General features: G+C 34.0%; 1 protein-coding gene across 1 annotated transcript; it reads left to right on the top strand.

Annotated features, from left to right (window-relative positions):
- Nucleotides 1-685: 685 nt before the first annotated feature.
- Nucleotides 686-21,414, top strand: LOC123532177 (uncharacterized). The gene is made up of 6 exons (XM_045313541.2): nucleotides 686-900; nucleotides 9,769-10,312; nucleotides 11,536-11,694; nucleotides 12,099-12,254; nucleotides 12,677-12,734; nucleotides 15,745-21,414. Exons 2-6 carry the CDS (start codon nucleotides 9,776-9,778, stop codon nucleotides 18,663-18,665), a joined length of 3,831 nt encoding a protein of 1,276 aa, XP_045169476.2. The 5' UTR covers nucleotides 686-900; nucleotides 9,769-9,775; the 3' UTR covers nucleotides 18,666-21,414.
- Nucleotides 21,415-27,946: the final 6,532 nt, after the last annotated feature.

The following is a 27,946-nucleotide window of genomic DNA, read 5'->3' as shown; positions in this document are numbered from 1 at the left end:
ACAGTGGCATTTTTTTCTGGTCTAGAGCCAGTGGCGCCAACTATTGATCTTACTTCGTAAATCTTCTATTTTATACAACAACGCTACTGTTTATTTACATAAAACGAAACACTTCGCATGGCATATGTATAGGCTACGAAGTCAGTGACTCATACAATGCTGACCAAAAGTTTTAAGTTCGTCCGCAGAATTCATGCGCATCATATGAGCATGATGTGGGTAAAATACATATCAAGGGAAAACCAAATCGTTTCATCCTTAGTTGTAAATACAGCTGGTCGGGAGAAAAGGTCAAATGGTTATTCATTTAGGACCTTTTTTTCCTAGGAAGCCTATTTTGACTAAATTACTGCGTAATACCGCACAATATAGCTCTTAGCTTGACTTTCAGAAGAGTTTATTTTCATTTATTCAGATTGATTTTATGGTACAACTTTAACACAAAATACCGTATGTATTAAGTTACCACAACAAAAATCATTCGTTAAACAAGATTGTAAAATTTACGAGAGGGAGTGGAACCATAGTGTATGTCTTGTCACTTTACGTGCATGCGTACATATCTTCGATCCAGTGACAAAGTTTTAACTCGTATATGTGTAGCGTATTTACTAACGTGATAAAACACCCCTATAACCAGGAACAGTTTATATTTAAGATACAGTCACGGATCAATGCAGAGTGACGAACTATATACGCATTTAGTATTTATGTAAAATGGCTGCGGCCGCCATGTTTGTGTTTTACATCGACAGTCATGATTAAAGAATTGTAAAGAGGATATGCTGACATAAAATCACCATGCGATATTATAACTATTTGGTGATTTATTTGGTTTGATATACAGTGAAACATTTCCAGACTGATGGATTAAAGCAAGAAGTTTCACATACATTCAAGGTAGGTAAACGAAAACATATAATGTTAAAATGAGCATCCACGAATATTTTAATCAAAGGTGAGACTTTATACGGTTTACCTGAATTGTGCTGATCTACATTTTATTTGTGCAACCTCGATTCAATACAATAACACGACCATCAAATCGAAACTTGTTATTTGATACAGTATATAGTCAATACTTTAAGGTTTAGCGGTATATCACCAAACCGCAGAAAGTTTTGGTAAACGAACAACATCTTTACCAACAATATACCTGCCCAGTTCATGTTTTACCGTACTGTTCCGTTCGACTGGATACTTCAGGTATTCTCAAAAAGGTATCCCTCATTACAGATGAATGCCATTTGTTAAGAAATCAAAATATACAATTGCTGAAAAGTACGTTAAGATACTAATAGTAATGTTTAAAAATGGTTTTTACTAGGTATATTCTTAAAGTTAACTGTGTTTTGCATTGTGTTGCAAATTTTAAACAACTTTTACCGTGCCGGTTTTTAGTAAGTTTTGTATAATTTATGGTTTTGCCTCATGCTCAAGTAGAGACAAATTGCAAAGTGATGGCCAATATATGTCCAAAATGTTTGCATAGAATTTATTATACCATTAATTCTAATAAAAGAAACACCAAACTGTTGATAAACAATAATAAAACACAAAATAAAAATGTCAATATAATTTTTTTCTGGGGTGCCACAAATAAACTCCAACATTGAAAAATTATGGTCGAGTCCTGTGGGACTGTTTTAAATTTGGCTCACTTCATTCAAAAGTAATTTTGGGACAGAAGTAAAACCTACCTACATTTCTTCCACAATACGTAATCCAAAGAGTAATCTTTTTAAGGCAAAATAGAATTTGAACCTGAACGCCCCCAGAAAAATTTCAGTCAAAGTATGTTTATTGTAGGAATTAAATACTCTTAAAAAAGGAGATACTAAATTACGGGTCTAATACCTTAATCAAAATTAGTTGGGACATTATTGCAAATGCATCAAAAGGATGATATATTACAGTGAGTTACAAACGGTGTGTTTTAAAGGCGTTGAACTGTTCAAAAGTGTGGCCTCTTTACGCAGTCATTTTCCGGTGGCGTCTATAAATAAGCTTATATACAAACAAAGTGGCAACACCGTCTGACTAAAAACCATCGTGAGTATATATGAGCCCCCGCTCCTCCAACAAAAAAAAGTTTAACAATAGGATATGGGTCCCATATATTGGTCCTTTACACCTGGCACGCTAAAGAACAGGTAAGCTTCTGGAATTGGAGGGTCTTCTGTATCTTGCACTTTCCTCCTACTATAAATAATAACAGTCTTCTGGAGGAACCAAATATCGAGCTTTAGCTCTCTTTTGTGCTTAACATTTAGCGTCTTGCTTTGTTAATAGTGAGTGTTTATCAAAACGGTTAAATCCTTTGAAAGCTGGCACTGCAAAAATGACATACATGTATATAGGCAGATAGAACATTAAAGTGTTGTTGTTTTCTTCGGCAATGCAGTATTGCACCATAGGCGCATTCGCGTTACTTTTGATGAAAAATGCAGAATACATGTTAGAAAGGTAAACTACAATATCACCTTGTTGTATCTATTTCACGTCACGCGGATGCAACTGGATATTTTCGACTTCCTGTTATTGTCAGTAATAGTAAGGTATTTTTGAAAACTTAAAAGTTAAGAGTAGATTTCCCGGAAGAACAGAGCACAGCAAACACCGCCAGATCCATGCATCGCAAAGAAGGTTCGCACCAAATAGAAACAAAAATCCAGCAATAAGTGCATAAGATGCTGCAAAAATCGGTATGGGGTAGCGAAATTGGTAAGTGTTGATGCAAGTGGAAAAACACAACGGTGAATAACAGGGAAAGCCATGCTCCATAAAACGCATTTTCCCGAAACCGCAACGTAAAGCAGTGTTAACATAGACGTGCACAAGACCAACACACATATACACACGCGGTCACACATAGGCAGAGCAAAACAAACGGACAAGTAGGACAAATCAACCGATGTTGCTCATTGCAGATCTGGAGCAATCTTCTGCGCATGACCGGAAGTGATTATCAATTAGAGTGCACGGCAAAAATACGCAAATTATTGCATGTCCGCATGCATTTAGTGTATAATATGTATAATATACTGACTAAAGGTTAGGGTTAGTATTACCATGGTTAGAAAATATATACATTAAAGGTACTTATTATTCGAATCGCTTGAATCCGCTATATACCGGAGTCTGTAATTTATCACAGGCGCTCCAGGTCAGCAGTGAATCAAAGTCCAAATCAACAAAGTGGGGCATTTCTCAGGTACGGACGGTGGCAAAAAAAAACCAGTTGGGAGCTGCAGCCAGTATATGATGGATACCTAACCTCATTCATAGTAAAATGAGGTGGGTGTGTAAAAGTAGGAAGCGCGGGCAATAGGGAATGTAACACTACCAATAAACAAGACAATATACATAGCATATAATACGAAACGGAGAAACAAGCGGGTTGAAAAAAGAAGCCAGTCTTGGAACGGTCAGTAACATATATTTAATGGAAAATGCAACGTTTTATTCCAGCTTTTGTTTCCCATCTTCTTGACTAATTGATACATTATAAACGCTGCTTATATGATCTTAATTAGATTATTCCATCTATCTGAGTACCCATAATCATCTAATTATCATCCTTTATATGTAGCAATCATATTGTGGTGTTCTCTACCATTGTATATACATACTCTAACGTAACCAAAAATCAAATTTAAATATCTAAATTGACTACCCTAGTTTTATAATGTTGGGTTTTGAAAAGGACTTTTATGCTGAAACAATCAGTCAGTAGTGGTTTTACAGTTCGTTTGGTAACGCTATGGTGTGATTTTTATGCATTGCAAAGGTGAGTTTCAAGATGCCTCTTTACAGGATTTATTAACAGTCCGAATGGATTTCTATGAATCTCTCCCTTTATATTAGATCCAAATTTTATATTTAAAAACATGATCAATTACTTCATATAGCTTATGTAAACATAAAACTAATAAGTTTGTGTGTATTAACAGTACTAATAGTATACACTGTATGTATACATGTACAGGTAAACACAGTATAATGTGTACTACCCTAATAACCTGGCTGTTTTTTTTTTACACTCAGCTGTTGCTTTATGACATTTAATTATGAATGCAGCTTTGTATGCAAACTTTATGTATTCAGTAAAGTTAAACACATTTGATGAGGTTTTATACATTTGAAGTAAATATCTAAAGATAAAATATTTAAGTGAAATATGGCCATTTCATATCTTTAAAGCGTTTAAATGTTTAAACTATATAATTCGTCATGGTTTGTAAGCGATACTGCATTCCTTTGACTAGGGGAAATAAAGTATCCACATCTTTGTTAGACCTTGAAAGATAAATTGTTATATGATATGTTCCTCACAACTGATTCAATATCACACTGGTCATAGCTTTCACAGAAGCGGTGGTTCCAACGCCGCGTTGGTGGGGGACTCCTCGCAGATACGGTGGGTGAAAGTATTTCCGCTGTCATCGGTAAGTTTCCTAATGTGTTTATCTTATTTTTTCACATTTAGCTGGAAACAACAAATGAAACAAGTGCCAACATAATTATGTACTCTTCCAACCACAAACACTTAGTTATAATAATTTTTTACTAATAATGCACACACTTCTGTAAAGTTTGATTAGGGACTGTTGATTTTGTAGAATTTCGATTAACATGGGTGATTTTTTGTACAAAACGACCCCTGACTACGTTTGTATCATAGCTTAAGTATGACACTATAAGACAACAACTATTTCCTCGTAATCGGCGAACTTTCAATGCAGGTTCATAAATTTAAATTATCGACCAAAAATGATTCCAACGCAGTGGATGGTGGATACAGTTGTAACGCCTTACGGTGTGTCAGATGTTCTGGGCTTTAAATTTAATTTAACAGCACTTTTCCGGGATTTGACTTGGTTATGACCATAACATCACTTAGACACGTGCTAACAGGATTAGCATGTTAACAATTTGAATATAATACTGTGCAGAGTAACAGATAAGTTTTCAGGGTGAGTTTGAATATTTCCCCATCATTAAGTTTGAATTGGGTATTCCCTAAATTGAACTGGGTATTCGTAAACACGGTACCTTAAATTTGTATTCATGTACTTCAGTGGGAGCTTATTTTCTTGTTTTTGCTTTCATCACGGATGAAACTGTATGACAAAAAAATAATAATAAAAAGAATGAAGACATTCGGTCACTATTCAATGTATTCAATTGAAATATTTACATGAGTTTTACATAGTTTTGAGCAGCCATGGATGTTTCTCGTTTTGCTTAAGTGCCTTTTGTGCTTAAAATGATTGTGGGATTACTAAAGTTTCTTGTTGACATCCTTATTTACTGCAAATAGGCCTGACACATCAAAAACAAATTTGTATTATATAATTGAAAAAACTTTTCACATCTTGTTCCGAAACCGAGGCCCACTTACTAATATGAAAATAGTTAGTAATAACAGCTTTTGTTTTAAATCTTCGCAAAATTTATCTCCGCCATAGAGTATACAAAAGTTTATTTTAGCGCACCATTAATATTTCTTGCATGCCAGAAGGATAATCCCGGTTTTTTTACCGTTTCTGGGGGAAAAACTACTTTTACACCCCGGGGAGCAAGATGACTCACGCTACTATAAGAAATACAACTTACAAGAAAATAGAATTTTCATTTTATTTCGTCTATTATTCAAGAGCACGCCACGGCTGAGATATTTAAGCATTATTTCAATACGCAACTGATATCAAAATTGTGTTTCCGATACATGAGATACATTAGATAAATCAGTAATGTCTTTGTGAAAATAAGGGATGTATTATGTATGATTGCAAAACTGTGAATGACTCTAGTTAACGACAGAAGACTGAAACAGTAGCAATTATTTCGTAATTTGGATACACAAAATGGCAGTAAGGTACCAGTGTGTTCTATATTCTTCAAATTTACGAGTTGTAAGCTAGAATATTGAAGAGCCTTTTTGAGAAAATCAAACTGGAAGTTAAAAAAAATAACAAAGTTTTAAAAAGATCATGAGTCATAAACCCTGTCAACTTTTGTCATTAGTTTTCACGATCTGTCAACATAATTTTTATCTTTTCATTCTGCATATGCCTTGTTTTAATAAGTATCTTGGAAGGACATTAGAGTGCGTAACATTCCACATCTATGCATGAATTTGTTTAGATGAGATCACAAAATTCACGTAAGAATTTCTATTGTTTTAGTTTATTGTCTGTAATAAAGGTACCAAACCTCGATCTTAAGGCATAAGCATTGTTCCTTTCTGGTGGGTAAAGGAAGCTATTAAGTTTAATCATACCCTAATGATTTTTGGAATGAATTAAATATTCTTTGATTTTTTCGTTCACACATTTAAAAACTTGATATTACCTAAGGCAATATGCAAGAAAAAGAATCTGTCAATGCTAGAAGATGCGGATGGAAATATCTGGCCCTCGGGTAAATACAGAGGCTCCTGACAGAGCCTTGTTACCACCTAAATAGTTACCCTCGAGCCAAATATTTCCAATAGCACCTTGATATGACAACTGAGTATTTTTTTAAAAAGCTTTAAGACAATGTTTCTGGGTATTTTACAACTCTGTACTAGGAAAATTAATACCTGATGTCATGTTATAAAACACTTAGCGAACGGCTTTGCAGTCAATAGTCAAAACTATTGTCAACAGTTTTTTTCCAATTCCTGTTTCCTTTCCTGCTTTTACATAAATTATTTAATTTGAAAGTGACATATTTATTTTAACTTGTTCAATTGTTTAAAATGGATTTATATCCCAAGTTTATTGTAAATGTGAGAATTTAACAATATATCGAAAGAAAAAGAAAAGAAGTGTTATTGCATTCTATTGAAATCGGCATGTTCTAATCGCATGCTAGGTAAAAATGGCGGCGTAAGAATTTAATGTCTAAAACAGAGAAATTGAAAGAAGAGAAAAGTAGTAAATTCAGCGGGTTGAATTTAACGAACTATAGTTTTCTTATATAAAAGTTATCACCCTCTTTCTTTTTAATAGTGTCATGGTTGCGCTAACGTAATTAGGGGTCGTTTTGTACAAAATACTACAATTTTAATCGAAAGTTTACAAATAACGAAAGTCCTTCATCAAACTGTACAGAAGTGTTTACATTATTGGCAAGAAATTGCACTGAACAAGTGTTTGTGAGTTAAAAATACATATGTAGGTTCCTGTCTAACTTGTTGTTTCCAGCTAAAAAAGGATAAGGTAAAACTCATTACAAAAGTAACCGATTACATTCATCCGGCCATATTTATCCGCCGTTTCTGCGACAAATCCTCCACCTTCACAGCGTTGGAATCTCCGCGCCGGCCAAAGCTATGGCCAGTGTGAATATGACACCACGTCAAACATTCCTCCACCGCCATGGCGTTGGAACCACCGCATCTACGAAAACTATGGCCGGTGTGAATATGACATCTCGTCAAGTAAATTTCAATAGGGGAAAAAAGCAGAATAAAGAAATATGATAATTATAACTTAGCTCGAAATTGATACATCTAACAATGCAGATAAAAATTTATATGGACTTTCGTCGTTTGAGCGGTAATATGCCATACACAAAACTATAATATTTGCATTCACTATATATACAGTATGGAAAGAAAATCGTTTATTTTCATATAAACAATATGACAACAATGACAGTGACGGCCTTTTTCCGCGAAACTGCACCCGCTATCTGACGTCATTTACATGAAATATAAACAACATGGCGTCGTTCGAAAAATTCTTTCAATATTGGACAACAAATTTCATAAAGGTTATAACACACTAAATAGTTGTTGTTCTTTATTCTATATAAAACTGACCTATTTCCAATGACCGCAGCACACATCAGGACCCATTTTAAATTTCTGTAACTTATATTTTCTTGAAGAATATTGTCAGTGTTAACTAAAAATCAAAAGAAAAGTGGGGGTCATGTTTGATGCAAGAAAAATAATTTCAGTCAAACACACAAACTGCAAAATCAGCTAAAAAATGAGACCCCAAATTATACTGGTGGTGTATGATCTAAGTTTCCATGAAAAAAATTGTCATGTTGTTATTTCATTATGAAAATGCTACCTACATGTCAAGCATAGATCTGTCATGTGGTTTTAGCCAAAATATTGCAAAGAAAATAAGGAAAATAGCTCTACAGAGCAAAAAAACTGAGGACTATTTGTGTCCGCCATTATGCGACTACCATTTTTTTTCGCGCCATTTTTCTATTTAGTGTCTGTATGCCTATAAGAAAAACGTTTTTCTCTGACAGTGTGCCAGTTTCATTTGAAATGTACAAAAAAACCCAAATGCATGAAGAAATACAAGGTTTTAGCTTGATATCAACAGTTTCCAAGTTTTTACGGCATTTTCAGTACCATAAGACAAAGCGTCAGATTTTGTCAAAAATAGCTGTCGCGACATAATTTTGAAGCAGTTACCCTAAATTCAGCCTTGTTTTGCCCTGTTTTGACATTTTCTTCTCTGATCTGCATGCAAATTACACATCTAAACTGTTATATATGTTCACTTTTACCTCTGATGGCCAGAAAATAGCAATCAGTAGCCTATAAGTATGCAGTTTTTGAAAAAAATACACTCAAAACAGTGAAAATGTGACATTTTTGGGTTTTATCCTCATTTTCAACAAAATTGCAATTAATTTGTCATTTTCTATCAAATTCTAATCAAACTAGCCCATTCCCACCATCATCTGGCCAGATTTCACTTTTTAACAATGTCATCTTATAGGTTATAACACACTAAATAGTTGTTGTTCTTTATTCTATATAAAACTGACCTATTTCCAATGACCGCAACACACATCAGGACCCATTTTAAATTTCTGTAACTTACATTTTCTTGAAGAATATTGTCAGTGTTAACTAAAAATCAAAATAAAAGTGGGGGTCACGTTTGATGCAAGAAAAATAATTTCAGTCAAACACACAAACTGCAAAATCAGCTAAAAAATGAGACCCCAAATTATACTGGTGGTGTATGATCTAAGTTTCCATGAAAAAATTTGTCATGTTGTTATTTCATTATGAAAATGCTACCTACATGTCAAGCATAGTTCTGTCATGTGATTTTAGCCAAAAAACTGCAAAGAAAATAAGGAAAATAGCTCTACAGAGCAAAAAAACTGAGGACTATTTGTGTCCGCCATTATGCGACTACCATTTTTTTTCGCGCCATTTTTCTATTTAGTGTCTGTATGCCTAAAAAACTCAGAAATTACGCATTGTCATGTGTCGCGCCTGTAGCACAAAATATAGCTGTAAAATTGAGTATTGCGTCGCGATGTTGAGTGTCGAATGCGGTGCAGGAAATACGACACACAATAATGAGACGCGACGCCTGATATGCGGAATCTATAATAATTCAAATTGTAAATCCAAAACATTGCGAAAAGCATTCGTTTTAAAACAGTTTCATTTTATCATTCTTTATCATTTTAATGCACATTCTAGTTAACACTTTATCGTGAAACATTAAGAACAGTAATGTATTCCAATATCAGTTTGCAATAACTTGTAATTAAAATTCACCTGAGTTAAATATAAGGCGTGACTGGAAATTGAATTTAGCATAGCACGTGCCATTTGTGATTTACTGGGGGTATTACTAAAGCAAGTATTTATTTACTTTTCTTAAATTACATATATATCACTAGTTTAGTCGAAATAACTGATTAACGATTACTTGCTTTTTGAATATTATTAAAGAATGCTTTGGAACATTACTGCAATTCAATGCCTTTTATGTATTACAGAGAGGATATGTCAGACAGAGCAGAGTTGAGGAACCCTCTGTATAGAAACTGGATCCGGGCAGCCCTTGGTTTAAAGTATTTGCAGCAAGGTTTAGCAGGCTTTGTCAGCAACCTTTCAGATCAACGTCATCAATCTCACCTTTACAGCTATCTTAAGGTCACGGGGTCTCCTGCACATCCTTGTACCGAATGTACCGCCGACAATCTACTGCCAGAACATCCGAGGAAAACCTGCATCCAAAAGTATCGGTCTAAATGCTTCTGTAATAGCCCAGTAGGAAGACGATCATGTCCAAATAATTTCTGCAGTCGATTTTATGATTTGATTGTTCTCGATCATGATGAAAGGAATCCAGTTTGGACCAATACTGACCCCAGTTATTGGTACAAGGACCATTGGTCATTTGCACGATGTTTTCTTGCCACAGCAGGGTACTCTTACAAACAATCAGCAGCAGATACTGATGCAGCCGGTCTCTTGTCCATTCTCATAAATAACGTGGAATTAAGCACTTCATTAGACAATGTCTCACATTTTGAAGAGGTATTATATTATACTTAACAAAATTCCTAATTGGTCAGTTTATATTGTATAACTATTTTGTTAATAATGCATGTATTTACAAGACATTTCACATACCGACATTTGAATATGTACTGCAGCTAATTATTGATTTATTTTTGGCCGACTCACGGCCAGCGTAACCGCATTAGGCGTTTTGACCAATATTGCATATTTTGCACGTGCAGGACATGCGCACCATTATGCACTTGTTATTGAACATTTTTGGCATTACTGACGAAAGTACTACTAGAAAAACACATATCATTGTGAAATTGACACAAGAGCTACGCGCCCGGGCTGTCGAAATTTTACAACAAAACTCAAAATCGGTCACTTCAATGAATTGTCCTTGGGTTAAATTTTGCCAAAAGAGCACGGATGGTAGATAACCAACGATTGAAGGTTCTTGTAAACGGAAATAGGATTAAAAATGGAAATAACCATCAAAGTAACAGCTACAACCAAATTATATCAAAATTCTTTTGAAATTGCAAAAATAATTACACACGTGTCGTAAATGTGTCCCGGCTAGCAACATTCCGACAGCTCGATTGCGTTGCTTTTATATCAGTTTCACCATGATATGTGTTTTTCTAGTAGGACTTTCGTCAGTAATGCCAAAAGTGTAAACGAACACGTGCATGTTGGTGCACATGCCCTGCACGTGCAAAACATGTAATGTTAGTCAAAACGCCTAATGCGGTTATCTTGGCTGTGAGTCGCCAAAAATAAATCAATAATTAGCTGCAGTACCTATTCAAATGTCGGTATGTGAAATTTTGTGTGACTACGTGCATTATTAACAAAATAGTAATACAATGTAAACTGACCAATTAGGAATTTTGTTGAGTGTATATGAAATCGATATTGCATTCTGTTGTACTTCCTTTTGGTTTACTCTAATTTTCTATTTTAATATTTAGGAAGTTCAACATTAGAATGCATAGTTTATATTTAGTCAGATCTCTAATGTTTTAACTGATACCTGATTTTCTTAGTAGCACTCAATAACTTTTACATGCAAGTATATCTAATACATAAATGAAAAAGTAGAATGTTATTACGTATATATTGAGATATAAGATCAGATTACACTGTCAAAATAGTTTGCGTTGTAGCTCAGTAATTTGTTAATCGTCAAAGAAGGATGAAATCATCATTTCTGGAAGCTGAAGTATATAACTGTGTTAATATGTATTCAGATCAGAAGTATTCGTAATGATATAGTACATTCTGCTACATTTGAAATTGGGGAAGAAAAGTTAAAAGAAATTCTAGACCAGTTCATCGGCGTTCTGAAGGACAAGAAATCATTGAACCATGACGCTTATGCCCAGCAAGCAGTTGCCAAGCTTGAAAAGGTAGCCTGGAAGTCAGGAAATTGTGTTTTAAGTCATCCCGTCTGTATATTCATTATCAAATTAATACTGTAGTACACAATTGTAAAACTGATATTTAAGGTTATGTTTAGATATCAGTGATGATCTAATTTTGAACGGGCATTCATAAGTAAACAGTCTTTTCAGATCTGCAGAAGATAAAGTTGAAATCAAAACTAAAACTACAGCTATATTTAAATTTATTCAGATATAGGGATCGCTATGTATTCTTGCATTCAGAATCTCTATATGATATCTTCTTGTGAATACTGCTATCTAAGGTATCCTTGAAATATAGTCTGTAAAACTTAAAAGAAATGTTTTGATCAAAAACCTTTCATTGTAAGTTGTGTGTATTTGGTACATCTATTATATTTGGACTTTAGCTCAAGACAGACGAAATCTACATCAATTCCGTGGAGGCGGACGAACTTCATAAAAATGCTTTAGAAGCTATTGCTGAAAAGAAAGAAGAAGTAATCGCAGAAATAGATCGAAAAACATTTGAGAGCATTAAGCGCATAACAGAAACTGAAAAACAGGTCTGTAACTGTTATTATACTTATTTGTTTTCTTTTACAGTTTACGTACGTTTCCTTTCCATATACTGTACTCTGTATTTCTACTGTTAGAAGCAAGGGCTAATCTGTATGTAAAGTTAACTTGCATTTGACCTTGAACTGGTATTCAGGTAATATTTCTAATATGTTAGGCATGTTGTCTAGTTATAAATACGAGTTGATCTACATTTGTTAGTACATTTGATTTCAGCCAAGTCTCTACTCTCTTTTATATGTTAAGTGGATAAATGAATAAAACACCATTGAAAACACCCTTGTCATCATGCATATTGGTTAAAAATCAAAAGCATTTTAAAGTGTCCTAATTTCAGACATTTAACAAATGTTCTCTTTTTATTTCTAAAATATGCTGAAAAGTGACACCTTATTGGTTTTCCTTTCAGATCCAGTTTACTCAGACTGATAAAATTAGTGGTACAATATCCGATCTGGAAAAGCAAGGTAAAATGGAATAATGTGGTCAAAGTGATGGTAATTCAGTAAATATCAAAATGCTTGACAAAACACTAAGACTGTTTCAAACATTGGGGAATGCACAATCATATCAATTCCTAATTAAAATTGAAGTGACAAAACAGGACCCATAAAATTCATATCGAACATATTGGAACAAACTAATTTACACTGAGCATAGATAAGATATACTTTCTAATGTCTAGTATTTCATGTTTTAACGTGTATTTGTATTCTTCTGGTTGTGATGTTGGGAAGAGGGGGGTTGGGAGAGGGGAGAAGAAAGTATAAATAATTCAACTTTTTCATTTCCACTTTGTATCTTTTGTAGTGTTTGTAATTGTTTTAAGGCTGTCTCAGAAAAACATCTATTGATTATATAGAGTGCAATACAAGTACATGATTTTCGAAATGCTTTCCTATTTATATATATATATCAGTTCACTGCTAATTAAAATACTCAGGTTGAAACTTGAGTTGTACTAAATTATTCAAATGAACATTTCAAACATCTAGAACAATTTAATGAAATTTAATAAAATGTGATCAGAAGTAATGGGATATCTGATTATGTATATATATAAATGTTTAAAGTATGTTTGAAACTTAACTAAAAGTGTATGCTTTCAAACTTATCGCGTGTGCATAATATACTAGTAAACACGCGTAACATTTACTTTTGGGTTTTGACAATTTTCCGTCAAATTTACATAATTATATAAAATAGTAATGATCCCCATTAACCACATTTACATGCATAGCAGTAAATAGTACTACGTTTTTCACACTTGGTTAGAGTTTGGTAGTTTCATGCAGTCGCAGTCGAGATAACGTGATCTAAAAATAGTTTACCTGTAAGGCCCAAAGTACAATTACTTTACATGTCTGTATTAAATCTGCTTTACGGCTAGAAACACATAATGATAAGACCGTTGGAAAATGGAGTAATTCAAAACCGACATAGGGGCGACAGGTCAATCTTCGATAGAGTAAAGAAATATAAACACATTAAACTTGTATGCAATGTTATAATGCTTTATATAATACTTTACTTAAATGTATAAGATATATTTAAAGTTAGAAGATACATTTAAAATTTCTTAATCACTATAAAAAAAAACTGCCCAATTTCAAAATTTGTAACTGCCCTTTTTACCCATTGGAAACGTCCGTATACGAAATAAAGCGTCGGCTTTGTCATTTCCTATCGGACTCGATCATTTTGAAAGGGGTTGTATTTCTTTGAAATCGTAATTAATGGAGAATTAGACATAATTTTCAGACATATTTGTTTTCATGTACATGTTGAGAATATTACCGTTGTTCATCATTGATGAATCTATGTTAAGTTGTTCTGTTCAATTAAACACCCCTCAAAATCTTGTATTTGCCCAATTTTCCCACGGTCTTGTAGGGGAGCTGACAATCAAATTTAATAACTTTACAACATATAAGCATTCCTGTTAATAGATCTATGCTGACTAGTCTAGACTACATAATAATTTACTCGACCTTTTGACGGTACTGGAAAAAAACAACTTCTCAAAACATTGTTTTTCCCGTACATTTGAGGGTTTTCAAACTTATAGGTTCCATCTAGCCGTCTATGATGAACACCTACCTGTATGCAGCTAGGGCAGACATTTAACATACTGTTTTATTTTCTTATGATGGCTTCACCCTTACTTAAAAGGCGAAAATATCAGTACATGTATTTCAAAATTTGTGGGCTACTGTGTGTATTTGATTCCTGCATTCCCGATTACACAATAGGCGTGGTGAAGTGTCAAAATGTCATACTATCTATTTATGGATCAGAGTTTTGACTGCAGTGGAAACTTCCAAACTCTAACCAATTTTGCAAAGCGTAGTAATAGTTCTGTCTTCGCTCGCACAATGAAACCCGTTTTCATTAATTTACAAAATATAACCCTGGGCTAGAGGGCGTGGACGGTAGCATGCATTTCCACTACTGTCCATGAACAGTCTCAATCAAACCGAGCCTGCAACAGTTTCGTTTTTATCGTTTTGAGGGACCTGTGAAGTTTCCACTTTTTCTATTTTATTATCTCAGCAGCGTTGTTTGTGCCGTGTGGCGGCCGTAAAACGTCTCCCCGTACATTCAATCAGGATTATATTTTATTCTTCTCAGATCGTTCAGCACGATTTTTATGTCGTGATATTCGTACTGTTTAGTTTATCAGCTTGAACATTTCGGCTTGGGTGGTTCCAATACTCCTGCTTTCATAGCCTTGGACATTGTATAATCACCCCTATAATATGGTGCCTGCTTTTTAATTTTGCCTTTTCTCAGTTCCTGTGATATGCAGGCTCTATAACCTCAGATCCCCTTTCTGAATTCCAGTTTGTTTAGTTCTGCCCATTGTTTTCTCGTTTAGGGCAAACCCATTATTTTAACTGGGGACTATACGCCGCTTTCCATGAAATTACACGCTAGTGTATCATTAAAGGTTCCATGTGCATCGCCGTGCGAATGCATCTGCGGATGTCACTAAATTGTTTTTGTACCTGTCGCATGTGTAAATGTTGAGTTCTGCTCAACCCTGGGCTAGAGGGCGTGGACGGTAGCATACATTTCCACTACCGTCCATGACCAGACTCAATCAAACCGAGCCTGCAACATTTTCGTTTTCGTCGTGTTGATCGACCTGTGAAGTTTCCACTTTTTTTCTATTTAAACATACTAATCTTTATATTAAAATCATTAATTGTTAACTTACTATAATTATTGCAAAATGTCAAACTTTAAAAGGAAAGTGTACAATGAAAAAACAGTATGTATAATTGCAAAAAATGCTTAAATATTTACGTATGTTATAGATTTTTTCCCGTTCTTTAGCACAGTTTTCTTAAATGCAGTTAAGGAATTGTAATAGCTCTTTTTATATGTTTATACAATGCTTGTAATGTAACAATTAAACAATAGCAATAACTAAATACATTATTATTATTGTTATTATTATTATTTTTATTACAGAGCTACAGCGTTACTTGGTCGACCTCTATCGCAAAGGTTATCTAAAGACCGACCTTTCTCCACTTATGCCGGAGGAAGAAGTAGATGTTGACAAAGTATTTGTTCCTCTGAAAATGTTGAAAAGAACTGGCAATAAACCTGATGCAAAACCTGTGCGCACATTAAATGACATATTCTTTTGCGGAAATAAACATGCAAATTGTATCTATGTATCCGGAGATGCAGGAATTGGTAAGACAACACTTTGCAGAAAACTTATTTCGGAATGGTGTCATTTCCATTCTACAAATCATATTCCTACTGAAAAAGGCGGCGAAAATTATCCCATGCTAACGAAAACACAAAGTATTTATGTAAACAGCATAAAAGACTCGAATAGCGACAATATTTCTTTTTTTTCTGAGAACGTTCCGATTCGAAGAAGAAGTGACAGTGATGATGACCGCGCTTTCTTGTCTGATGATAATCTAACTGACACTGAATATAGCTCTGAGGAAAGTGAAAGTGAGGGCCAAGTCGTGCATGAAGAAAATAATTATAGAGAATCGGCACTAAAACAATTTTATTATTTATTTTTCATTTCTCTTCGAGATACAAACAAGGAAAGAACAATTGAAGAAATGGTATGCAGTCAGTTGCTAAGAAAACAGACATTACAAGAAAGATTTAAGATTGCTTTAATTGAGGAACCAGCTAGATGCCTTTTTATCCTTGATGGACTAGACGAATGGATACCTCCATTTCCTTTACCAACGCATCCGACCGTTACTCGAGGATTACCAGTTAGCTCTGGGGAGGACAATTTCACAAAACTGTTCACAAGTCGTCCTTGGAAGGTAGAACTTCTTAGGCCAAATTTAAGCGATGAGGATTTAGATATAAGCATTAAAGGAATTAGGAAAAGCGGTGCAGAATGTCTCGTCAAAAATGTTTTTAATGAACTGAAAACAAATAAGGACGAAGTAGAACTCAGTACTGTAATATTCCTACACAAATTAAGAGAAATGAATATTGAATGCCTGGATTCTGTTCCATTATTGCTAAAATTACTCGTTTGCGTTTCGGAAGGAGATGGTGAATTCGCAGATACTCAATTAGGTATTTACAGTTCAGTCATAAGTAAACTACGTTTTCTCGCTGTCGAACGAAATAAAAACAATGACAGGTTTGAAAGTTTAGTGTCACAAGTAGAAAGAGAAAATTGTGAGTTGCCCGCTTGTCTAAAGAAATATCCACTTTGTCGTTTGTTTTCTTCACTGATTCATTCCCTCGGACGACTTTCATTTGAAACGATATTCCATAAGAACAGCGAAACAGCTCTTGTGTTCAAAGACGAAGATTTAACTCGCTATGGCATATCGAAAGCTGAAAATGAATTAAGTATGCAGATTGGATTGCTTTCAAAAAAGAAAGTGATCGGTGTCTCTAAAATGTATCCTGTTCGGTGTGTCAGTTTCGTACACAAAACTTTTCAGGAATATTTTGCAGCATTATACGTCGCAGTGAGCTATGAACAAGATATGACAATTGTTGAGCGGACACGCGGGCGTTGCACAACAATTGAAAACATCTTAGATATATCGAAAGTATTTTATTTTATAAAGGATATAAATCCATCGGTCTTAAGTAGAATTACTGGCGACATAGAAATCAATGACAAGCAAGTCTGCTTGACAATAAAAAGAAATCAACTTACCTTAAGAACAAACACGAACATTAATACATTACTGGTTGCTGAGTTGTTTATGTCAAGTGAAATACTTTCTATTTTGGTACATGATTCGGATTTTGGAATACATGCACTTCGAATTGCAACCCCAATGATAAACCTAGAAAGTCTTGAATTTGATTCTGTTGAAATGACGCACTCTGCATTTCGGGAGACAGTAGAAAGTATGCCAAACACATCAAGTGGTGTTTCTGTGAAATTTCATAATGTTGCTTTTAAAAGAGTATTTATGCAGAGTGTGGAATGTCAAGTTATTACATGCAAACACCTTAGGTCAATTGAAGTTTATTTTATGAACATTTGTGGTTTAGAACTGAGGTTTTCAGAAACGTTAACAACTCTTAAATGTGCGAAGTTTTACATGGTAACAATGAATGAGAAAGAGCTTGTAAGACTTTTATATAGTATTTCTAACACAAATCATGACGTCATTGTGATATTTGATGACATCGATCTTAGAAGTACGGTAAGTGAGGACAGTAATAGTTTAACTCAATTTTTGACAAAAAATACAAATCTGAAGGAATTCGCATATGAAACAAAACATGTCAGAAGTGTTACTTTCCGTTGCTCTGGCAGTACAGTTAATTGTCTGAGTCTAAAACTTGACGAAGTAGCTGGAAATGGAGATATGTGTTTGATGTATTTGAAAGATAAGATTGAAAACCATAGTGATGCAACAGTGGTTCATATAATGTCTATTGAACATAAGAAGACACCTGATATGCTTGACTTTGGACCTGGATTTGCAATCATTCGCTTAGGCTGTATAAACAAATATATATATGTTTTGCATCTGACAAACCTCACAATGACTGGCGAAGCCCTTCGCGATATACTTCAAGAACCGCAGTTTGAAACACTTGTTTCAATTCAACTGGATAATATCAATACGGGAGAGATTTCGTCAAAAAAGATGTATTTACATTTCAAATGTCATACCTTAGTAATGAAGCGAATGGATATGTGTGGCATACAACTATCGTTAAGTAGATCAGCGTCTTCATTATCTCTGGTAGATGTAACGTTAGGAGTAGAAGACTTTCTCCAACTCCTTTATAGTATAAAAGAAATAATGAAACATGTGACATTAGAACTTGAAAATATATCGCTAACAAAAGGATTATTAAGCTGGTTTGTACAATGTGGACATATAAAAAAACTCGCAAGCAAATGCGAAAAAAAATCGTAATATATGCTCTTTTGAACATATCAATCTGCCAGAAAATCATATACGTACTATGCTTGAATGCATCATACACAGACACATTAATAAATTAGAACTGGAAAATGTAATGATTTTTAAACGCAAGTCTATTTTATATAAGCTATTAAAATATGAAAACTTGCAAACTGAACCCGTTTCAAGCATAGTTCTGATGAGTGTCTTTAAATTTCCAAGGGATCTTTCAGAATTATGTCTGAGAGACATTTCTTTGACAGATGAAGCATTTCAATTCCTGTTTAGTGATATTGCAATGACGTTGCTGCTGGACAAAGTTACTATTACACGCACTTCCTGGTTCAACAGAGAAAAAATACAGTGTAAAGGCATAATGAAACTTAGTATTGAAAGAATGGATCTAAAAAATGTATTGATAACATTTCCGTATAAAGTGGAGCAGGTGTGCCTTAGAGATATTACTATGCCAAAAAGATCTTTTGAAGATATGTTGGACAGTATATCGGCAGATATGTTTGATATAACACTGGATCTGAATACAAATACTAACTCTCCACACGGACGAACAGGCTATATAACTATCAGACATATGACAATGCAATTGAAGGCCTAGCAAAAGCATTATGGAATGTCGATGCTATTTGGTAACTCTTGTATTAGAAACCTATTTGCGAGAGAGGCCTTAAACGATTTTTTGTGAATCTGTACGAGACTGTACAGGTGATCTGTGGCGTTATGAACAGGATGTAGATAAAAAAAAAACTACATCAATTATTTTGAAAATACATAAATGAAAACATACACGGGCTTGTGAAGTCACTACTACGTAAATATGTTTTTGCATAAAGTCATATTATATTTATAGGACATAGATTAGAGGTGTAAAGTATATGTGTTAATTTGCTGCATTAATATAGTCCAGCAGATACTAACTTCAATCAGTATTTGGAGTTTATAGAAAATGTTTTTGCTGCTTATTTATCCAGAGAGCATGTTTAAATAGAATCGGATTGATGACACCTGTCATTATAAGGAAACAAGAAATATCCAAGCTAGCAAACAAACTGACCACTAGCTATAGAAAATCTTACTACTGTAGTAGTTAAGAATTATTTTTGTCATAAACTAATGTAAACTGGCTCAATATCGTTTCAGATTTATAAGTAACAAAAATGTTATTTTTGTAATTCTAATAACTCTAACAGCCAAACAAATGGCGACCAACAAGACCGCTGTCCTAACATTCATTGAAAGGGAACATGTACATTTCAATTATGAATATTGACACGATGTCTTCATTAGATACAAACCTGAGTGAACTAAAGGAATGAGCGGATGAGCCATCTGGTCAAGTCACATAATGGCAGACAAGTTATAGAACACTTAATTTTCATTTGGGATGGCCTTAAAGGTATATGCTAGGGCCTTTTTGTTTAAATTTCTTTGTGGATGCATATGTTTGATAATTTCAATAGGAACAATTGAGAGATAAGTTCGTATTTGTTAAAGTAAAAAAGAATTTAAGTATGAATAGCAATACCAGGTCTCAGCAGTGTAATTTTGACATGATTCAACATGACAAAAGAATGCGCACAATTTATCATTTTAAATCGGACTGGCTGTGTGTTACACCACTGTTAACATTGTACAATATATGGAGAATGATATCTAAAGTATTACAACATATAAGGGAATATTCAAACTGCATGACCATCAATTACTGAAAATGTTACTATTAAGGTATTTAAGTATAAATTGCAAATCATCTTTAAATTAAATAAAAATGAACATTATGTGTGTTATATGTATATAAAGATATCGTTTATTTAAGTTTGGAAGCTAGAAAATGTCAAAATGGCTTTGCAGTCTTTCAATAATACTTTATTCATGTACATAACAATAAAATATACGTACTTCAAGATTTTGATGGATGACATTATATCATTTTCGTTGGGCTTTGCAAAATATTAAAGATGGCGACCAGCTCCCCAACAGATCAAGCGTTTGACTCAATAACACCAAGTTTAAAAAATCTTTGAGCTACACTCTAAATGGATGACCAATGTGAAGATTCAGATTATTTACTGTTATAAAGACAAAAAAGAAGCAAAGATGGTTTTCAGTATTGCTTCATTCTATAACAGTAAATTGCTTTTTTTCTCGATGTGATTGTATATCTACGAACAATTTGTTGTTGTTATTTTGTTAAGTCTTATAAATTGTTTGTAAGTATATCCTTCTTCTTCATAGTGTAGTATAATCAATTCACAAGTAAGCAGCCCGTTTATTATGCTACATATTGTTCAACATAGCGCAAATAGGCTACATGCAATACAAAGTCCCCTAATGGAAGGTGAGTAATTATCTTAATGGCAGTATAACCTTATGATCTGATACCTGTCAACGATGTATATAAGATGTTATATACAATTTATTATGTTTGTTTGTTTGTTTGTTTTGGGTTTAACGCCGTTTTTCAACAGTATTGCAGTCATGTAACGGCGGGCAGTTAACCTAACCAGTGTTCCTGGATTCTGTACCAGTACAAACCTGTTCTCCGTAAGTAACTGCCAACTTCCCCACATGAATCAGAGGTGGAGGACTAATGATTTCAGACACAATGTCGTTTATCAAATAGTCACGGAGAACATATGCCCAGCCCGAGGATCGAACTCACGACCCCGCGATCCGTAGACGTCGCTCTACCTACTGAGAATTTATTATGTTGCACAATGTTTGAATTAAAATGTTCATATAATATGTATATATATAATATATATATATACTTATATCTTTAAATATATGTATAAAAAAGTATTTTAATAATATTCCTTTTAATTGGTGGGAATAAAAATAAATAATGCAATGAAATACTGTATTATATTAAAGGGAAGTGATACCAATAGTTTTTAACCGGGTCCATATGACACATGAGCTTAATGTGTTGAATATATATGCAAAGTTATTTGAATATCCATGCATGGACGAAAAATCTACAGTGAAGACAAGAAAAGTGACCTAAAGTAGATTACAGGTCGGGCAGACAAAGTTCATTGTTGGCGTTTGACCTCCATACGTAACTTTGACCTTGATTTAGTGATCTGGTTGTTGTGAATGACAAATAATCTCATTTGGGTGACAATGTGTGCCAAGTATTGTCAAAATCCCTTGCTTGATGATAAAACAGGAAAAGAACATTGACCTTTGACCTCCAAATGTGATATTGACCTTTCAGCTAGGGGTCTGGATGTTGCGCATGAAAAGTCGTCTCATTACGGGGAACCTTTGTGCCTAGTAATATTAAAATCCTTTAATTGATTGTAAAATTATAGTCCAGACAGCTAATAATCTATTGACATTTGACCTCCAAATGAGACCTGTAGGTTAGGGATCAACTTGTCGGTGCGACACATCCTCTTATTATTGGAAACATCTGTTTCAAGTAATATCTAATATCCTTTATGGATGACAGAAATATGAACCTGAAAGAAAAGAATCACTACTTAATTTTGACTGAAACTGGATATTAATTTGATTAATCGCTTATTTTTATACAATGGTATATTCAGTGGTGTTGTACATAATCATAACAATAGTTATTATAACAATATTAATAATGATTATGATAATAATAACAGCCTTATTGTAACAAACAGTCATGACCGCACCCCTCCCCTTGTGGTCATTTTACCCCTATTGCGAATACCGGTGCTTAAAGCATCTGGTACGCCTAGACGAGCTGCGTATAGAGGTTCAAACCCCCCGATTAATGGTGCCATCATATACTATTTAATAAAGAAATACTACACACTACCCTACTCATAGAACCTTACCAACAAGTGCGTTTATTAAACAAACATTGGAAATATAAATGTTGAAATGTAAAATCTTTTACAAAAATTTAACTAAAAACTATCACCTGCTGTTTTCGTATGACAAACAGTTACCAAAAAATTTAAAACAATGCCGCAAAATCTCTGAAATACGGCGTCTTAAGATTTTTTTGAATGTGTCAAGTGATTTACTTTTGCATAGTTCTAACGGCAGCTCATTCCAAAGTTTTTGGACCAATAGTACAGAAACTTCTATTATTGAATGTTTTACACTTGTTGTATGGAACACCATAACGACATTCAGAATTTTCAGACAATCCCAAACCTTTTCTACTAGGAATATAATCTGTAAGCAATTCTGTTAAATACAGAGGTGCTCTGCCAGTGTGACAGCGAAGAAAGTATCTTGAACTCAATTCTTTTTTTTTTTTTTTGAGGCCCCAGCTGGGTAACCCCGTTTATTTTCCTTTGCATAACATACATATGACATACAATTTTATATACAATGTCAATGATATATATAGTCAAAAACAAACACGAACTTAACATGTTTCGAATCAAAATCACGTCAGATTCAATACGAATATTATGCAAAGAGTTTTGGAAGGTAAGAAAAAAGGAAGGAAGGAGAAGGAAGTAGAGAAGAAAGAAAAGAGCTATGTCGCTTGGGAGTTCTAACTTTGATTAATGAAAAAGTATATTAAAAATTAGGAATAAGGGATGATCGTTTCCTGGTTTCAGTAGTAAGTACTCAATGCTAGTATGTGTACGAGAGTTTAAAGGGTTGTAAAGTTTAGTTTAGTCAGCTATTATATTTCATCAAACTTTGACCATTTTTCTTCATGTCTATCTAACTTGTTTTGCATTAATGCGATTTCTTTTTCAATTTTTATCCTAGCTTTCAAGTATTGTACAAAGCAGTCAAACATTGGAATGTTTTTGCTGTACTTAGATTTAAATATAAAATATTTACATAATATTATTATAAAGTTAAGAACATCATTTTTCTTATTGTTTTGTGTTACGCCGAAACATATGTCTTTGATATTCAGTTTCACGTCAATTCCTTTAGTGGTCAATAGATCTTGAATATTGTTCCAAAAGGCTTGTACTTTGGGGCATTCCCATATTATGTGTTCAGTTGTTTCTGTATTCATGCAGCAGAAGTCACATAGGTTACTGGGGGCCAGCTTACAGATAAATAGATATTTATTTGTGGGCAACAGACGCATTAAAAATTTGTATGAAAACTGCGTAGATTTGTATCAATGGTAGAAAGGAATGGTACGCTAAAATATTCTTCCAGTTTAGGTTTTCATTTTCAAAAAAAAATTCCCATTTCACAGCAGCAGTTGGTTTTTCATATGGTACCTTGGTTGCTTGTAATTTATAAAGATACTGATAGGGTGTTTTACAAACTTTTAGTTTTTCTATATGAATGTTTGTTTTATTTCCGTACAGAAAATTTTCAGAGATGCTTTCTATTAATATTTTCGGTATCTCTGTAACCAGTTGGTAGTATTTGAGATACTCACTTTTTTCCAAGTTAAGTATTCGTTCTGCTCCTTCAAACTTATAAAACCTGTTTGTTCGGAAATCAAATAATTGATCAATATATTTTATTCCCTTTCGGTCCCAATTGTCCCAATATATTGTATTTTGTTGTAATTTAATGTCGGAGTTGTTCCATATTATATGTTTTTTCACTTCATTATTTGTGTTTGAAGAATTCATGATTCTAAACCACGAAGTTAAAATATCTTTCAAACATTTGTGATTTTTGCAAATTCTAGCAATATTTGTGTGTGTAAATTACATTCGAAAATTAAATTGCCCCCAAAGTTTTAAAGGGATTTCTTATACAGTATTTTCCAAAAGCCGTTATTTTCATTCGAAATTATTCTTTTAACCCAACATGCTTTGATCAAGTACAGAAAAGCTTTAATGTCTGTGAGTTTAAGTCCTCCCAGATCATAGTTATTTACTAATGTTTTGCGCTTTATTTTTTCATTTTTTCCGTCCCATAAAAATTTAAAAATAGTTGACGTGATATCTTTGATAATATCTTCCGGTGGGTTTTCAGGCACCGTAAATGGATAAACAAGTTTCGGTAGAGCATATGTTTTTATCACAGTACTTTACCCAATAGGGTTAGTTTTCGATGTTGCCACTGTTTCAGACAATTTTTGAATTCTTGCAATTTAGGTTCGAGGTTGAGCTTATTATTTGATTCTAAATCAGTAAAAAATGTCATTCAAAGTGTTCCAGCTTGATTAGAAGTCCAAACGAAATTCATGGCTGCTTTTATAAAGTATTTTCGAATGTTCTTAGTTGAGATATCTATTTGTGCTTTCTCGTTTGACATCATCACCAGCAATGTTAATGGAAAATGTAAAACATTTGTTCAATTGGGGTCTGCTACCAAACATAATAAATTCAGTTTTGGAAGTGTTCATTTTCAGTTTGTTTCTATATACGCGAACATGTATCTTGCATTTCTCTGAACTGTAGATCTGTTGTGAACAAAGTTGATTGTGTGGGCCAATACCTCAGGGATGAGAGAATAGATTTCGCTCTTTTGACTGAAACTTGGTACTCGGACGAGAAACAACATCAGTTTGAAACTTCTGACTTGAACCAGAATGGATATAAATTAAGCATAACTAATAGAAAAAATCAAAAAAAGCGGTGGTGTTGCGATTACTAGTAGAAACACGATCAATATGCGGGGTAACTCACGGCACTGTTCGAAGCTTTCAATATGGTATTTGGAAACTCGTTTTCAAAAATTTAATCATACACGTAGTGGGTGCGTATAGACACCCCCCCCCCCCCCCTCCCCCCACCCACAACGGCTTTATCGACTGGTAACTAGTTCGTTTCTGATTTTGTTTTATTTCATCGGAAATAATTTACCACATTATGACAATTTACTTATAATGGAAAAGAGGGAAATCTGCTACCTTAATGCATGTGTCAAACTATGGGAAAACTCCCTAGAATATTATACGATATTCAAAGAAAACAATTTAAGGACTGTTAGATGCATGACTATGTTATCCTCTATATCAGATAACATAGATAGATTATTTTTCCATTTAACTGCTATGACATGGACAGGATTAGGATTGTCAAATAGTGTTCACTGAACTGTTTCATTCCATTAACAGGGTTAAGTGGGTCTCTACTTAACATGGCAGTAAAATATAAACTTATAGATATATTGTCCCCCGCCTATTTCGAAGAAAAAAGGGGGACGTAGAAATGAGATGCGTCCGTCCTTCCTTCCGTCCGTCAGTCCGTCAACATTTACACGTCGGGTTAGAGCAAAACCCTAGTATCTCTATTTTTGAAAACCTTTCAGGAGAAGCAAAAAACCGTATAATTTTTATGTATCTTTTATTTTGGGAACAATTTTTTACATATATACTGGAAATTATACATTCTATGTTCTGTTTAAGTGGTTTATCAATAAACTTGGTAATTGTGGAGTTAGAAGCAAAAATTGTTTTTGTACAAACAGTTTGTATATATTTCAAATAAAAATTTTGTGCAATAACCACGTATGTTGAGAAACAATGTTATTGCTGGAACTGTTATCCGAAAATATAAACGAAATCAACTATGCAAAAATATTGCAGTTACAGGCTTTTTGCTGCCTCATTTATGGTAATTCCAGTCCAAATTCACCCTGCATTAACACTACAGATGTAAATACAGGATTTTTGCTGTCACAGTTTGATTATATTTATCACTGAATTGTTGCGCAAGAACATTGCTTATAAAGCTGAGTGGCTTATGCACTGACCATACTCAGTAAATAACTGTGTAGAAACATAGTATATTCAGATAAGATATTTTACCGTAACAATTACAGCAGATTTTAAAATAAAAATAATGACAATATATAGCATATACATACACAACGTCTTTGCTCAATTGATTGTCTATTAAACAGCGTGAAAAGACGAAAAATAACAGTATCTGAAGTACATAACATTAATAAAAAGATAATAATGAAAGCATAGAGTAATTAATATTATGCGAGTTATAATAATTGTCATAATAATTTGTATATCTGATATAATGATAACGTAACACATATGCACAGATAGTGTTGACTCTCTTTTCATGGTGTCAATGCTATAATTATTGTTGAATTGCTGTTTATAATAGGATTTGTGTCATTTGTGGCTGGTTTGGGTTCATTATGTTGATAGCTGGATCCCAGCATCACATATTATTTTATATACAATAGTTAAAGGGAACCAGGTATTTGTTAGAGCAAGTACTTGTTGTAAAACTCTAATGTATAAATCTGGACCAATAAGGACACGTTCCATAAATAGCACCAAGGAAGTTATTGCAACTACCCTGTCAGGGCGGATAAATTATTAAAATGAAGACGTTTGAAGTTCATAGACTAAAGAAGAGCTGCAGAATTTCAACAAGGTTTCGAGCTATAGGGCCAGCGCATAGAAGTTTTACTTTAAGGGTGGTTGAATGCTATAGACGATAGCAAATATAGGCTGAGCATCGAAAAGCTGAGACAGAGACCCACAGTTTGGTAATCTACTGAGATAGTAGGACAGTTCCAGCTTATGAACGGTTCAGCGTTATTGGCGAAGTACAGCCAAGGCATTTGGATATACATAAATGGTAGTTGAATGATACATGTGATAGCATATAGGCGCTGAGCATCCAGGAGTCAGGGCAATCATATAGAGTTGTAACTTCAATTAAGAGGACAGAGGCCGAATATCTGTGCGATAGGACTCGTATGTTGTTGATTCAGAAAAAAAAAACAAAGACAAATATCAAACAGGGAATGCCACGTACCAAAATCGCAGCCTCCACAAAACGAAACCCACAGCACGTAGACGTGCACACCACTCATAAACACACACACACACACACACACACATACATGTAAACGCAACCAATCGGGGATGTAAGCTATAAACCTACCAACTGGGAACTTCTTTATTACTGTTATCATATTTCTATCAACTCTTATTCTTATGATCTTAAAATTATCCGAGGCTTTAGATTAAAGCTATCTTCAATAGTTAAGCAATGATATTTTTCACATTCAGAGCGGGGAATTTGAGTTTTGTGTTGAATGTTTAACAAACCGGGTGTTTGTGTATAGACGAAATGTGGAATTGTGTGTTTCAACAAAACGGGGAGCTAGTGTAAAGACTAAATGAGGTACAAGTGTATAACTAACCGGGTACGTTGTGTAAAGTTGAAACGAGGAACTAGCTATTAACATGGTGAATGCGGAAGCTCCTGTTACATATCATATACATGAGAAAAGACAACCGAGGGACTTAATTTGATTTGATGGGGTTTACGCCATTTTAAACACTATTTCAGTTATGTCAGGTGGGCAGTTTATCCAACAATCGTTCCTGGAAAGATCAAGTACTAATACTGGTTAGAATGATCAGCATG

The sequence above is a fragment of the Mercenaria mercenaria genome, chromosome 1 (genome assembly GCF_021730395.1).
Source record: "Mercenaria mercenaria strain notata chromosome 1, MADL_Memer_1, whole genome shotgun sequence".
In the NCBI taxonomy this organism is placed as follows: Eukaryota; Metazoa; Mollusca; class Bivalvia; order Venerida; family Veneridae; genus Mercenaria; species Mercenaria mercenaria.
This window is presented reverse-complemented; position numbering and strand designations above follow the sequence as displayed.